This window comes from Girardinichthys multiradiatus, chromosome 14, assembly GCF_021462225.1.
Source record: "Girardinichthys multiradiatus isolate DD_20200921_A chromosome 14, DD_fGirMul_XY1, whole genome shotgun sequence".
NCBI lineage: Eukaryota > Metazoa > Chordata > Actinopteri > Cyprinodontiformes > Goodeidae > Girardinichthys > Girardinichthys multiradiatus.
Window position 1 is genome coordinate 19,524,195 of NC_061807.1, and position 15,319 is coordinate 19,539,513.

A 15,319-nucleotide genomic window follows, 5' to 3' on the forward strand; every position below is an offset into this window, starting at 1 on the left:
ATTCAACAGTGTTCAGGCTCTAAGTATAGAAATCAGAAGGAACAAACAAACCAAGGAAGGACACAGAGGATAGGGATAAGACACAAGGAGGGAAGTACACAAGGGATACATGAATAGGACACGAAGAAGGAGAAGGAAGGACACAAGGGGTTAAATGGATAGGACACTAGAAAGGAAGGACACAAGGGATAAATGGATAGGACAAAAGGAAGGAAGGACGCAAGGGATAAATAGATAGGACACAAGAAAGAAAGGACACAAGGGATAAATGGATATTACACAAGGAGGAATGTAGAGTATGAAGAAGGAAAAAAATAAAAGAAGGTCACAGGTATGGAAAGGAGGAATTAACTACACAAAGATGAAATTGAAGAAGAATACAAGGAAGACATGGAGTTAGGACATAAGGAAGTAAAGAAATGAAGGACACAAATAAGGAAGGAAAGGATGGAAGGACACAAGGTAGGAAGGTAGGTCAAAAGAAAGGAAGGGAGGGAGGAAGGGCCAAGAAAAGAAAGGAAAGAAAAGGGACATAAGGAAGAAAGAGGAAGGACACAGGTAAAAAAGGGAGGTATGACACAAGGAAGGAACAATATAAAAGAAAGGACACAAAAGGAAAAAAAACAATGGACACTTAGAAGGTATGTAAGAAAGGAAGCAAGGAAGGACACAAAAAATGAATGGAGGTAGGACACAGAAAGGGAGGACAGAAAGAAGGGAGGTAGGACACACAGATGGAAAGAAAGGAAATAAAAGAAAGGACAAAGAAGGAGAGAAATAAAAAAGAATAACAGAAAGACACAGGAAGGAAGGGTGGAAAGAAGGGAGGTAGGACACATGAATGCAAAGATAGGTGGGAAAGAAATAAGGGAACAAGGAAGAAAGCAATTGAAAAAGGAGTGGCACGAATGAGAAGGAAAGCAGGAAGGAAAGACTTTACACCAACTTGTGTAAATCTACAGTTTACAGAAATAGATCTTTGCGTTTTCTTCAATGAAAGCTTTCAAATAAATGCTTTTAGTCAAAAACACTGTTGTTAGTCATTCTGAAGGGATATCAGTAAGCAGAGGTGGAACACTAGAAAATAGAAATCCAGCTTTTTTGTTTTTCTCTATTAACCTTGCTGATATTTTTCCACACCTTTCTTTCCACCGCCTGGCCAGGGAGATGAAGCGAGAGAGGGAGCGCGCGGACCTCTGGCGAGGCCTCGATGAGTACCAGGAGCGCCGGATGCAGATGCTAACAGAGGCCGCCAGAAACCAGCGCAACCTCCAGGAGAGGGGCGAGAGAGGAGACACGCTGAGCCCTTCGTCCCTGCAGACGGCTCAGTCCGACCAGCATGACCCTAAACCTAGCGGGGCATCCACTGGAGCCGGAGAGAGCGCCACCTAGGTGCCACTGCACACAGGAAGGATAATACTGGGGAAAGGGTGGTGGGACTTGAGGTTGGTGGTGAAATTGTTGGGAGACAGAAAAGGTATAAAATCAGTTCTTTTTATCTTGTATCATGGAGGTGGCAGCTTCTTGTACAAAGGTGAAATCTTTGTGACGCAAGGCTGTACCTTCTTTTTGACAGCGTTGTGTGAAACTGGTTCACTTTTAGCTGTACACATGTCATGTTGCAGATCATAACTCTAAAAAGGTGCAGACTGTCATGTTATTTAAAATCCGGTTTAGTGAACTGCAGGCCGGCTGCAAAACAAGAGACAAAATGTCTCTTTTAGTGTCTAACTCGTCTTGACATTTGACCAACAGAGTCATAGTCTGTACTGTGGTCTCATCTTTATCTTTTTAAAACGAAAGATGCTTATTCCTCACGTGCGTAGCACAATACATGAACAAAAACAGACGAGGCAATTTCACACAAATGTCCCAAAGCGAGCGGTGCACACAAGCAACCATCATACATGTAGGTATTTACTGTAAATATCAGAGGAAGGAACTACGGAGAGCGTATGGCCGTTAGACGAATCTCACACAACTGACTGAGACACACAGATCCACGCAAACACGCACACACATGCACAGATTTACTCAGACACAAACAGCTGGTTGTGGCGCTGACTCCTCCCAATCTCCAGGGCGGCACCAAAGGACCACCTCCAGTCCCGTTAGACTTCAATAACAGCTGAAGATGAGGGCGATGACTCTGGTATAAAGTACAATATTGTTCCTTCTTCTTACTTGTTACTCTACTACTACTACTCTAACTACTACTGATGATGATGTTTTTATATATATAAATATATATAGATATACATACGTCTGGATATTTCTGTAGTGTATTATGGGAGAAACACTAGTGTAGCAGAAACCATAAAAGGGGAAGGCCAAGTGGAAATCCAAAATTTTTACGCAGTATGAGGCCATAATGTGAGTGCTGAAATTCAGCAGAAATACCCCTTTAACAGACCTGAAAGATGGGAGGAACGAACTGGATTGGCAGCTGTTGTTTTTCTTTTACGTTGAAATGTTTGACTTTTGTGGTGTGGCTCAGGTATCTCCAATAGACTGAATTTAGAGTTTAACTACAAACATAGGCATATGTGAGAAAAACTAAGCACATTCTAGCTGATTTTATATAATGTAAGAGTAAAAGTAGCAGCTAATAAAATACACTTGATGAACTGGTCAGTAGTGTGTGTGAACATCTTTATAAAGCAGGAGTTTTATCAGCTTTTCGGTCTGGAGCATATGGGTCAAAGACTATGCCATTTTCAAAATTGTACTTACAATTATATTACCTACTACAAGAATAACAGAAAAACCCATGAGCTCTATCTCAGTCTCTACAGGTCTCAGTTAGCATTTAAATTTGATGTTTGGAAGGGTTTCCAACACAGAAAGCTTCTCCTCTAAGATGAATGTCATAGCAAGACCTGGGTTTGCAACAAAACCCATCTGAATAAAAACCGATCATCTGGAACATTGTATGAGACCAATGTGAGAGCTCTGTGGCCATAATGGACAGCATCATGTTTGGTGAAAACTAAACACAGCATATTATAACAAACACCTCATACACACTGTCAAATGTGGTGGTGGCTCACTTAACAGTCACAGGACCTGGACACCTTGCAGTCATTGAGCTGACTATGAACTCTTAAAACTGAAGTATTTTGGAGTCAAATGTGAGACCGTCTGTAAAACCCCTGGAGCTTGGCCCCAACTGGGCCATCAACAGTACAATGATCCCAAACGCAGCAGCAAAATAATAACAGAATGCCTACAAAGGAAAATAATCAATGGTGCAATGGCCCTGTCAAAGTCCAGACCTCAACCTGATTATATATTACTATGTTATAGTAGGACCTTAAAAGACTGTTAAGAAAGGTGGACCAGTATTCCTCCACAATGATGTGAGAAACCAAACACTTATAGTTATTGGAGCTAAAGATGGTTCTTTAAGTCACTGAATCATAGGGTGTACTTAGTTTTTTCCAAAGTGTTCTCTTCCATTTTAAATATAGCACTGCTTTTGTATTAATGTAATTGCGATTTTCCACTAGACCCTACTCAGCGCAGTTTGGTACACCTCCACTGGCTTTTCCATTAGTAACGATTACGTGGAACCATTACTGTTTTCAGTACCTGCTTGCTTGCAGTTCCAACCATGTCAAGTCGTGCTGAAAACACGATGATCACTGACTGGTTAGAGGATGGCATCACTAGTCGCGGGATACATATAGTAAATATTTTCTTCAACTGTTAATTCGTTGTACGCTTATTGTGTACGCTTATTGTGTATATTGTGTATATGGCCACTGTAGCAAGCTAGTATTAGGTAGCGTTAGCTTAACTTACCCTCACACATCCTTTAGCTTGTGCCGCTCCAGGTCTTCCCTTTCTCTCCTAGACTTATCCATTGTTTTTTGTCTTGCAGCCTGCAGGCTTCTTTGGTTCTTCTTTCACTCTGAGTCTGACAAAGCTATAGACCAAGCAGCAGATCCTCCATTGTTGTTGTGTTTGTGTCACTACAAATCATATAATGTTACTTTTTCGAACTGTGGAGTCGCCTTACTATTGACGATCCCACCTACACTGAGATGGTCCTAGGTTAAAATGGAAAACGAACCAAACCGTGTAGAGTGGACCTGACCTGACGAACCGCTGAGTAGGTACTAATGGGAAAGGGGTATTAGTTAGCTATTTATCTTCTTCACTGCCTTTGTGGATGAAGTACAACCTTCTCTCTCCTGCTTCCAGCTGGTAAATTTGTGTAAATGCAGCTTTAGGCCAATGTGTTAAAAAAAGGTTTGCTGTTCTATTCTCATACAGATGAGCTTCAAACAATAACAATAGTTGTAATAATGCAGTGCACTTAATTTTATCAAAAAATAAACACAAGCAGGACTATGACAGCGGTGTTACAGGTGAATAAATGAAGCACACCACAGAGATTTCAAACTAAAAGACAAAAAGGCTGCAATCTGTTTGGATTTCCGAACCTGGAGCGTCTGTACGTTTGGCTGACCTGAAGTTGCTAGAGGGTGATGGTGGAGACAACTTCATTGTGAATCAACAAAATCATTGTTCATTATTGTCTGATCATTAAGATAGAGTAGTGGAGTGAAGAGAGAAAAACAGAAAAAAGTTATTTTAGCAATATTTTCATTCTTTCAGGATAATCTGTGTGTTTGTAGGGAGTCAGACAGGATAAAAAAAATCGGTTGTTTTATCTCCTGTTGCGTCTGTAATATTCACATTGTCTTAAGGTACATTATTTGTAAATTTGTTTGATGATAAATGATTTGCTTTGTAATTATGTTGTTTATTTTATTGTCTTTTTGAATGACCTTGTTTATTTTGTGGGGGAAAAAACACTTCTCTTGCTATTTATTTTCTATTTGATCAGGAAATTTTACCTTATTTGGAGGTGATGTTCAGGATGTGAGTGAGTGAGTGAGTGAGTGAATGTGTGTGTTGGTGTGTTTCCAGCGAGAGAATCGGTGAGAAGAAGACGAGCGTAGACAGAGTGATAGAGAATGAGAGGAAGCGGTTATCTCTTTATTTCGTTTTCTCTCTCCTCTCCTTTTTTTGAGGGTAGGGGTTTAATTCTCGAATGTATCGCACGATGTAACTGATTGTTTCCTTTTTTTAACGCTAAAAACGCAGAGCTACCTGTCAGCTGCTTGTGACAAACATTCAGAACCCTTCTAAACACACATCTAATCAAGCCTGAATCAACAAAGTTGTGAAATTCATTTTATTTGCAGGTTTAGGAGTAGTTTCCACTTCAATGGGGTGGAGAAAGATTTTAAATATAGTCATGAATGCTCACATTTTCTCTCTGCGCTCTGTTGAGCTTGATTCTTCACACAGCTCTTTTTAGCATCAGTATGGTAGTGCTGCCTTTTATCTTATTTATAACACCAAAATGAAGCTTAGTTCAGCCTAATCATTTGATTCCAGTTCATTGAAAACATCATCCTGCAGCCGGTGCTGGTCATTTAGCCACCTAACCATTTCATACCATTGCAGTTTTGGTTGTTTTATACCACACTTTTTCAATCAGAAGATGGTGAAGTCTATCACAGAACATTTGCTCATAGTAAACTGGGCTCATAATCTGTCTTACTTCACGAGGGTCAACCAGCCCAAATTCAGAGCAGAACCAACATATATTAAAACAGGGTGTAATATAAAGTTTTCAGATATTATTATATAGTTAAATGAAATTATATGTGAGATTTGAGCATTTTTATGACTGATGATTTGTCTGGAAAAAATCATGAAAATACTACAATGAAACATAAACCGAGGGTTTGCTAATTTTTTGTGTGTTTTGATGTCCAATTGATCCTTAATTTGGTAGAAACTGTTAATTAGAAAATAGCACATAGACAATAAGTATAAATGTAGGTAAATTGTATGTAAATTTTCTAAATTTGGCCTAATTTGACATACCTCTAACCACTAGATGGTGGCAAAGGGTTTTTCAATATACGAAATGAATTTATGAAATGTTTTAATATTCATCAGCAGACAAAATTGGTATAAATATGCCATCCTGGCTGTCTGGTGGTTTGAGGTGAATTTGTAGCACCAGTCCACAAGGGCGTAAAGTAAATGGGTAGAAAATGTTGTGTTTACAGGTAAGAAGTGGATGTAGGAAAGGAGGAACTGGCAAAGCTTTGGTATGAAATGAGGGTACAAATTGGTGAAGAGGCAATTTGACTTAGAGCTGCAGTCTGAACAAACACCCTAAACTTAGATATGAAATCTAATTGCATGCAATAAAATCCAGCACCTTTTAATTTGATTTCAAATACAGTCAAGCTACATATATTAGTGGAATCACGCATTCCACTAATATATGTAGCTCGACTGTGTTAAGCTTGAGCATATAGTGAAGGTTCATCATAGCACCTATTGTTTCTGAGTTTTAGATTTTGACCTCTCTGGTAAAATGTTGACTGCTGAGGCAACTCTACAGAACCCCACTTCCAAATAAAACCAGAAGTAGCCCTTTAAGATTCTGGATCATAGTAAAACTCTCCAGAAGTAAAACAGTATGCATTAAATCATAACTTTTGGGCTTCATATCTCTCAACTTGACAAGGGGAAATGTAATTATTTCAAAACAAAGACAGAAGGATTGTTGTAATCCTATTATAACTTTCATAAGTGAGGATGTTTTATCTAAATATTGCCCTCTTGGTTTATACACTGTTTTTATTATTAGACAACAAAATGTAACGTTAAAAACAATTCTCATTAGATGTCTTTACAGGAAATACTTTATGGAATATGTTTAAACAACAAGAAGGAAATTGGTCTGCAGGTGCTAATTCTGTCGTTTCCTTACATCTGTCACGATCAGTTCTGACCCGGTCTGTCAAACAAGTCCATTCTTGGTGCTGTAACAAATACAATAGTTTAAATATCTCTTATCTAGATACCAGAAATGAACACAAGGGGTCATTTGGAAACATTTAATTGGATTTTAAACTTTGTCCTGATTCAGGAAAAGTAAAGATGAAAACACAACTGATACAAACCAAAACAAAAGCATCACTTTTCTGGCATAACATTTTTTTTTTTAACTTGTTTTGGCTTTTGGCTTGCTCACAAAAAAAAAAACAACAACTGCACTTTTGGTTGTTTCTGTCTCCAGGAAAACAAAACCCCACCTCTTACTGTTCTCAGATTTTCAGAGCATTTGATTAACAAAGACATCTCTTAGTTTTTTTAACTTGTTGACCTTATTCCAGGTCCAAAACAAACAGCGAGAGAGGAGGGGGGAGTGTTTTCAGAACGCTCTGGTATCACCCAACAGGCAGACATTTCATGTTGATTTCACTGACTGTCATGTTTTTACTTTTTGGCCATGCTTATTGGGCCAAAGTACTTTAAAAAATGCTTTAAATCAAAGGGGTGACGTCATGGGACTGAATGACAACATGCAGTAAAGAATTAAACAAGAGGAGGAGGAGAAAGCTAGTTAGAAGGAAGGAGTTTATAAATGAAAGCATGGCAATAAGTCAGAGCAACAGAACGAGAATATAATGTTAATAAAAACTACAACCGCATTACGTAGCAATTTCACAGAACTTCTAGATTTGCACTGTTTGCCCAATGATCTGTGTTTGTTTTGTTGATGATAAAAACAATAGAGAGGATGACAAGAGAGGTTGGAAAAGATGTATATTTTGGGGACCAACACATCAGTGGGTGGGTGGGGTTGGATGTAGAAATGCTTACTACTGTACGTAATAACATAACAACAGGGGGATGTAGACTGGAGAAAAAAAACATCTATGTGCTAAAAAAACAAAATGAACTTTCACTTTGAGAAAACACTCTGGGAGTCTGTGTTGTTTTTTCGTGTCATTTATCATTTACCTTTATCACTGCTATGAGAAACAGGTTTTCATATATTTAGTTTTAGAGATGTTATAAAACATGTTTGTGTTCTTTAATGTAAAAGAAAAAAAGTTTTTTAACTTCATATATTTCTGGAACATCTGTTAACGTCTGTCTAAAGAGCTCAGTTTTAGCTCCAGTTTCGTTCAGGATTTTTCCATCAAACTGATGGAAAAATCAGCTAAAATGCTGTCGGAAACCGGTTCCTTTTAAATCCAAAGCAGAAAGTACCGGTGCTAACGTGGCACAGATTTTTTTCTGGGCCAGAGGTAGAACAACAGTTTCACCAGGGGACTGAGAGCAGGGTTTAGGAGACCATCGGTAAACAAAAACGTTGCAGGCGCCATGTTCAAACCTCCTGAGTTGGATTTACTCTTAGTCCACTTTATTTAAAATGAGCTTCAATATATTTATTTCAATATACATGTTTTCAACTTATAATTAAAACAACAATTTGTAAAGACGGTCCAGTCTAGCTTGTGTTTATAAATCCTGATGTAGTTAAATACAAGGCAACCCTAGGACTGGGAATAAACCTGTTAGAGGATGCAAAAGACTTGAGACTGAGGCTGCATCTCACCTTCCAGCAGGACAAGGACCCTAAACATACAGCCAGAACTACAGTGGAAAGATTTAGATCAAAGCAGCTGAAACTGCAGCAACTCAGGTGGGCTGAATACAGATGCAAGAATAATATTTCAGTTGTATATGCAAAAGGTTTTAAAATCAATTTCTTTCCACTTCACAATGATGCAGTGCTTTGTGTGGCTCCATCACATAAAATCCCAATAAAGTATACAGATGTGGAAAGGTTAAAAGGGGGTGAATACTTTTGAAAGGCACCGGAAGTTTTACAAAAATCACAAAAACAAAAATAAAAGTGCAACATAAAGTTAATAAAATAGTTTAAAACAGGGAATAAAATGAAAACACAAAAACAAAATGTAACAGTCATAAAAAGCCTTGGTCTTAGTGAAGGCATTTTTGTTTAAAAGTGATTTAAGCTGCTGGCTAAAAATGTTGACAGACCCTTTGCAGAAGAAATGAAAAATAAAATGCCATTTGAAAAACAAAACATGGGATCATCAGTAACCTCTAAGGAAGAGACCAAAAACTAAAATTCCAAAATGAACTGGAAACCAGTGCAGGGAACCAGTTGAGAGATTTCAGCTCTTCTTTTTGCACGAATTAAAATTCTTGTGGCTGTATTTTGCAGAATCTGAGAACTAATTTAGTAAAATACATCAAAAGATCCTGAGAAGTTTAAACAACAGCATAGAGAAGATCTGCACTTCGAACCATGACATCAGTCGTCCTAACTTAGCAAGAATCCTTACATTTAAAAATAAAAACATCAGAGATGTTGAAGTGCTGGTCACCGCTGTAAAGAGAGCTCACAAATACCAACAAAGTTTATAATTAGACTAGAAATATCTAAACATCAGTTTGCAGACAAAAGATCTTCCTACCAGAATCCTCTGTGTGCTCTGATTGGTCAGCGTGAGGTTTGCCAACATGGGCCTCCTGATTAGACGGTTATACCTCTTACATGGTGATGACGTAGAAAAGGAACTCCAGGACTGAGGGTAGGAAGCAGCATTGTCTGAAGTTTGGAAGAATTAAAAATTCAAAACACTGCAATCAACAGCTAGTGCGCGCACACACACAGACATGTAGTGTTTTCACATCCTCTCAGAGACCTTCAATTGACTTCCATTCATTGCTATAGCCTAACCCGACCCTAAACCTAACCCTTCCCGGTACATACGTAACCCAAACTCAATTCATACCTTAGTCCTAAACCTAACCATTAACTCACATAACCCATATCTCCTTGTGTGGACCTGCCAAAATGTCCACACAATGTTGCTGTCCCATCAGGGATTGATCCACACAAAGTTATATATACATGCGGGAGCACACACAGAAACCCTCACAACACACACACATGTCTTTCTGCCTTCCCAGGGACTTTAGATTTACTTCCATTTAAATGTCCAACCATTTCTATGCCCAAACCCTAAACTCATGTCAAATCGTAGTCCTAAACCAAACCCCTAACCCAAAAAACAGCATTACAAAAGTGAGGACCAGGAGTATGTCCTCTCTTTCCAAAAATGATCTGACACACACACACACCCATATACACACAAAGACAGATGGAGGCTGAGGCTAAGAAAATATAGAAAAGCACAAGTATTTTCCAGGAACTCTATTATTCCTGACTTGGGGTCTAATGGTATTTTATTGCAATTGCTATGATGTCAGAGTGTCCGTCCACCCTAATGGCCTTCTAAGAACAACAGGGACAGATTGGTTCCATTCACCAGACTGTCCGGACTGACAGACAAAAGCAGCTGACACCTCGACAAGTTCTCAGCTTAAAAGGTGAGGTTTCTTTATTACTATGCTGAACAATAATAATGAAAAATTACCTGATTATATTACAAGCTGGAAAAAATACCTCCTATTTGTCTTTTCTACACAGTGCAGTACAATTCAGATAATTGAGTCAGAAAGTTTGGTATGATTAATAAATAAGGCAGCATTATTAAGTAACAAACCCTTGATTGTGTGTCGGTTAAAAGAAGACATAAAACAAGCACAATCTCACCTGCATGTTATATTTACAATTTAAAGACGTAGTTTTTGCACTTTGCTATCTAAAAGTAACACTAGAGGGCGTTATGAATCATCTTGTTTGATAACCGTTTAATTCTCATTTAAAAAGAGTAAAGTTAATTTCTTGTCTAAAGTCTAACACTTATCTGTTTTTAGACAACATAATAATACTTTTAAAGTATTCTCTTTTAATTAGGGACTCGTTTTAAGCCATACATGATTGCAATCATATTTTATAACAATAATAATAATTACAATAATAAAAGATATAGATTCGTTTCTGTAGTTTTGATCATGACATATTGTCTTAACAATCAGCTGACAGCAAAGAATAAATCACCATATTTGAACAGGGTTAGTCAGCTTTAACTCTTTTTTTATGTGTTTCCAGTTTACCCAGCATGCCGCTCCATCCTCTCTCTCACTCCGTTCATTTTCTCCTTGTTGCTGGGGCAGCCGTGGTGTGCGTCTCCATGACAACGCCCCTCCAGAGCTTCCGTGGCTGCGCAGTGCGCGAGTTCTCCTTCGTGGCGCAGAAGCCTGGCTGCAAGGGGCTGCACATCACCACAGAGGCCTGCTGGGGGCGCTGCCACACCTGGGAGGTAAAACAATTATCAGTCTCACAGCCAAAGATCAGCTCTTCGTTCAAAATCCTGTCTATTTATATTTAAAATTATAAATTAGTTTGGGTCGGAGGATTGGTCGCAAAAAACCTTTATCAAAATGTACTGATATGATCTAAAATAAGTGTTGGCAAGTTAGAATGTGCTGAAAATGAAACGTTTTTATAATATATTAATATTACTAATGATGCTTTTGATAGAATTTATTAAGTATGTTCACTTAAATAGACCTGTGAGAGATTCTTTTCTAGCGACTTTCTAATACTTAAAATTGTACAATTTACTAAATCTCACTGTTTTGTTTTACTGGATTAAACTGGGCTCTATGGTACCGGATTTTAATCTGGACTTGATTATGACGGGTTCACTTCATTGGAATAAATTAAGACAGATGGACTAAACGTCATTGCACACAATTGAATTGGCCTTGTTGCATTTATGCTGTGAGATAGCTCTTGTTGTAAACTGTCACTATATACTGTGAAACTATAGCAGGAATATTTGATGAAACAGCCTAGCATGGTCAGTTTGCAGATGCCTTTGAGGTGTTTTCTGTTTGTGAACCCTGCAGAGACCCATACTTGAGCCTCCGTTCATCCACCGACACCACCGTGTCTGCACGTACAGTCGCATCCGACACATGATGGCGCGGCTGCCGGGCTGCCTGCCCAACGTCTCCTCCCTCTACCACTATCCAATGGCCCTGCAATGCCACTGCACCTTCTGCTCCATGGAGGACACCGAGTGTCAGACCTTCTGATAGATACCTTTTTTTTTTTTTTTTAATCAATTAACCAGATTTCTGTTGATATAAACGAGTTGAATAAATGTTATAAATGTTAAAGTAATGAAAAAAACTGTATTCAAGAATAAAAGAACACAATTATATGGTTACATTTATAGCTTGAAAGCAATATGTATGTACTTACATTTAGTACTTCTGTACAATCGGCAACGGTTCAAGCATAATTTTGTTTGTTATTCTTCATCGTGATGTTGCCATTAAATAAACTCAGTGGCTTTGGTTATAACCCATACTTTCTGTTTTGAATCCATTAAGTATTTGATCTGTAATTGATCAAGAAGACGTCTATTAACTGTTTTCTATTTCTGACACCAGACTTTCCAGGAACAGGCTAATTGCAAAAAAAAAAAAAAAAAAAAAAAAAAAACCGTTGGCAGAAGAACAAATAAATGAACTAATCCTGTATTTCACTAGATGTAAAGACGCAATATAAGATGTAAAGACCTAGTATGGGAAATATTATTCCTCTGTGTGAACACCTTGAGCTTTGCTGAGTCGCTCCAGGTAGACACTAAACTTTTCTCTTTTTAATCCAAATGAGCAAATGAGTCAGATCTTGTGGAAAACTTTAGATGCACACATACACCACCCTCTGGTACACCTTGTTGTTGCTGTGTTGGACCCTTATTTACCTTCCTCATTCTTCTTAGCACAGATTTAGAAAGGTGTTCATTCTTCAGATCTTTGGTCCATGTTGACATGAAGTAATCCTTCAGTTGCTGCAAATTTGTTGGATGTACAGCCGTGGTGTTAATCTGTCATTATCCTGCTTAAGGTAGGCTGGAGTTTTTAAACAATGGCCAATTGGTAATAAGAGCCCGAAAGTGTCCCAGGAAATATTCCCCACACCATCATCAACAGCCTGAACTGTTTATACAAAGCAGGATCAATCCAACCTTTCATGTTTACATCAAATTCTGACCCCGCATTCTGAATGTCGCAGTTGAAATCAAACCTCACTGGGCCAGTCAACATTTAAACATGCTATCGTCTAAGGTTGTTGAGCCTGTGTGAACTATAGGGTAATTTTCCTGTTCCGAATAGACAGAAGCACAACATGTCAGGTTGTGCCATCAGAGATGGTATTCTGCACACCTTGGTTGTTACAAGTCATCTCATTCTGCACTAAAATAAACCGGACCGGAGAGATGGTTGTGGGTTAAAGTCCTAGAAAATCAGCAGTTTCTGAAATACTGAGGAAAGCACGTCTGGTACGAGCAACTATACCATGTTCAAAGTCCTTCGATTTCTTCCCCATGATGAAACTCTGGTTGAACTTCAGAAAGACGTCTCCTCCACATCTAGATGCCAAAACACACTGAACTGCTGCCATGTGACTGGTTGATTCGCTGTTAACGAGTAATTGAACAGCTGTACCTAATAAAATGGCTAGGTGGTTTCACACAAACATTAATTTTTTTGTAGAATTGCAGCAATTTTTTGAGGCATGTGTGAAACACAAAAAAAAAACAAAAAACAATGGTAGATTTAAGTCCCGTCCACATGGTTGCATTCAAGGAGGTCATTTTAGAAACAGGAAAACTTTGTCTAATCGTCTCTTTACTTTGTCGCTGTGCCCGAAATGACACACACACAACAGATATACCCTCACCATACACTGCAATACAAGCCGACGGACATGATGTAACCCATACTCACACACAGATTACACTAATAGGTCTGGGGTGGAAGTGGACACGTTAAAGACATCCTTGAGATGCTGTGGTTTCTGTGACAACAGAGAGCGGCAGAGACCGGGAAGCGACACAAACACCAGTGACCCCGCTGAGTCACCGTGGAGTAAATGTCTGATGAGGTGCTGCAGCTCATTCAGATCCATCGTCTCGGCTTTTCTCCGCCGGTGGGAAAGCAATCGGAGGAAACCGTAGAATCTGTGACCGTATGCGCAACTCACTGTCAGCACGCCAACAACTTTGTGTTTGAGTGTGTCATGAGGGGATGGTGTCACACATTCCTCTTTCCATCAGAGTGGAAATGTTTGGGGCTTTAAGATGATGGTGTTTCATTACAAGATGTTTGCATGTTTGAATGAAAACCACTGAGTATAGCACTGGCAGATTTAGGTCTAAAGTAATCTTTAACTGTTACAAGCGTGTTTCTTCTAACTAGAAATAATTGCAATGTTTTGAGGGACTCAGCCAGAGTCCCAACCTGAATCTGATGGAGAGTCTGCAAGGGGGGGCTAAAGATTGGGGTGATGGCAAGGAGGCCATCCAACACTAAACCACTAAAGATGAATAATGAAAATACCAATGAAAACATGTGGAACACTGCTCAGCAATTAGAAGGGTTTAATTTCTGTAATAAAGATGTTTCCTTCGTTTAGTGTATAAATAATTTCTGATACCATTTAGCACAATGGTAATAGATACTTTTAAAAAAATGGGATACATGTTATGCTGCTTTATTACTTTTTAAGAGATGCTTGTCTCATTTCCTAAAAACAAACCTCTTGGTTGAATGAAAATTATTTCAAGGTTCATGGTTATTTTACTTTTACCTGTAGGTAGATTTGTTTCACAGTGGTTCAAAAAACATCTCAACATAACCAGAACCACAAAATATAGCAATGTTCAAAATGCTCAAGACTCCACAAATCAAATGAAAGCACACAGAAGAGGAGAGCAATGCCTAATAATCAATATCCTACATTTCGGGACATAGAATCTCCATCCAAAGGGAAGGAGCTTAAACTTTCTGTGAAGGTGATGGGAGTTGATGTTCAAAACAGAAGAGACAATCTGCTGGACCTGCCTGCTGTACAGGGATGAAACAGTTTGGATTTTAGTTGCCTTGCCACAATAAATCATGTTCATTAGGAGAATTCATTCACAGGTTTATAGGGGGCTTGTTGTTTTCTTAAGGTTTAAAAGCTCTTGAATTTCTCTACCAGAACAACACATTATGGGTCAAACAACTGTGCAAGCTTAGGGCTTAGTTAAGCATAAGTAAAGACTTCATCATATTTCAGACTTTAAATGCTTAAAATTAAGAGTATTCGATTTGAGGCTTTGAACAACCTTTTAAGACCTTTTAGAGACCTCGTTTGTGGGGCTAATTGATAAGACCAGTATACACGGTTCTTTACGATGGCTTAAAAACTTTTCTGCTTTCAGAAATGCTGACAGCTTAAGTTGGTCTCTATGTCTTGTAGGTTTTGTAACATTCAAAACTTACCTGACTTAAAAGTTGCAGGAAAAACACAGTTTTCTGGTCTACAGCTTAAGTTTTTAAGAGTTACGGACATCATTGGTCAAATTTAGTAGCTTGTGTCTTTTGTGCCACTGCAGAATCTCTATTGCTGCTAGGATGACACAGAGGCAACACTTTCCAAAATATACACACCATGTGCTGAACACACACAGACACAGAGCTGATCCAA

The 15,319-nt window shown here is 38.6% G+C and overlaps 2 protein-coding genes across 2 annotated transcripts in view; both read left to right on the forward strand.

Moving 5' to 3' along the window:
• Positions 1-7,802, forward strand: part of ppp2r5b (protein phosphatase 2, regulatory subunit B', beta) — a 57,799-nt gene extending 49,997 nt beyond the window's left edge. The window contains exon 13 of the mRNA XM_047385069.1: positions 1,164-7,802. Within this exon, the coding sequence (XP_047241025.1) occupies positions 1,164-1,392 (229 nt within the window). The 3' untranslated portion in view covers positions 1,393-7,802. The remainder of the gene's footprint in view (positions 1-1,163) is intronic.
• Positions 7,803-9,775: 1,973 nt separating this feature from the next.
• Positions 9,776-12,137, forward strand: LOC124880138 (glycoprotein hormone beta-5-like). Its single transcript, XM_047385077.1, has 3 exons — positions 9,776-10,254; positions 10,880-11,090; positions 11,683-12,137. Exons 2-3 carry the CDS (start codon positions 10,890-10,892, stop codon positions 11,869-11,871), a joined length of 390 nt encoding a protein of 129 aa, XP_047241033.1. The 5' UTR covers positions 9,776-10,254; positions 10,880-10,889; the 3' UTR covers positions 11,872-12,137.
• The last annotated feature ends 3,182 nt before the right edge of the window (positions 12,138-15,319 follow it).

Bases quoted from the DNA above. Each gene is read 5' to 3' on its own strand.
- LOC124880138 (XM_047385077.1), top strand. From the start codon at position 10,890: ATGCCGCTCCATCCTCTCTCTCACTCCGTTCATTTTCTCCTTGTTGCT. The intron at 11,091-11,682 runs GTAAAACAATTA...TGAACCCTGCAG, and splicing joins GGCGCTGCCACACCTGGGAG to AGACCCATACTTGAGCCTCC.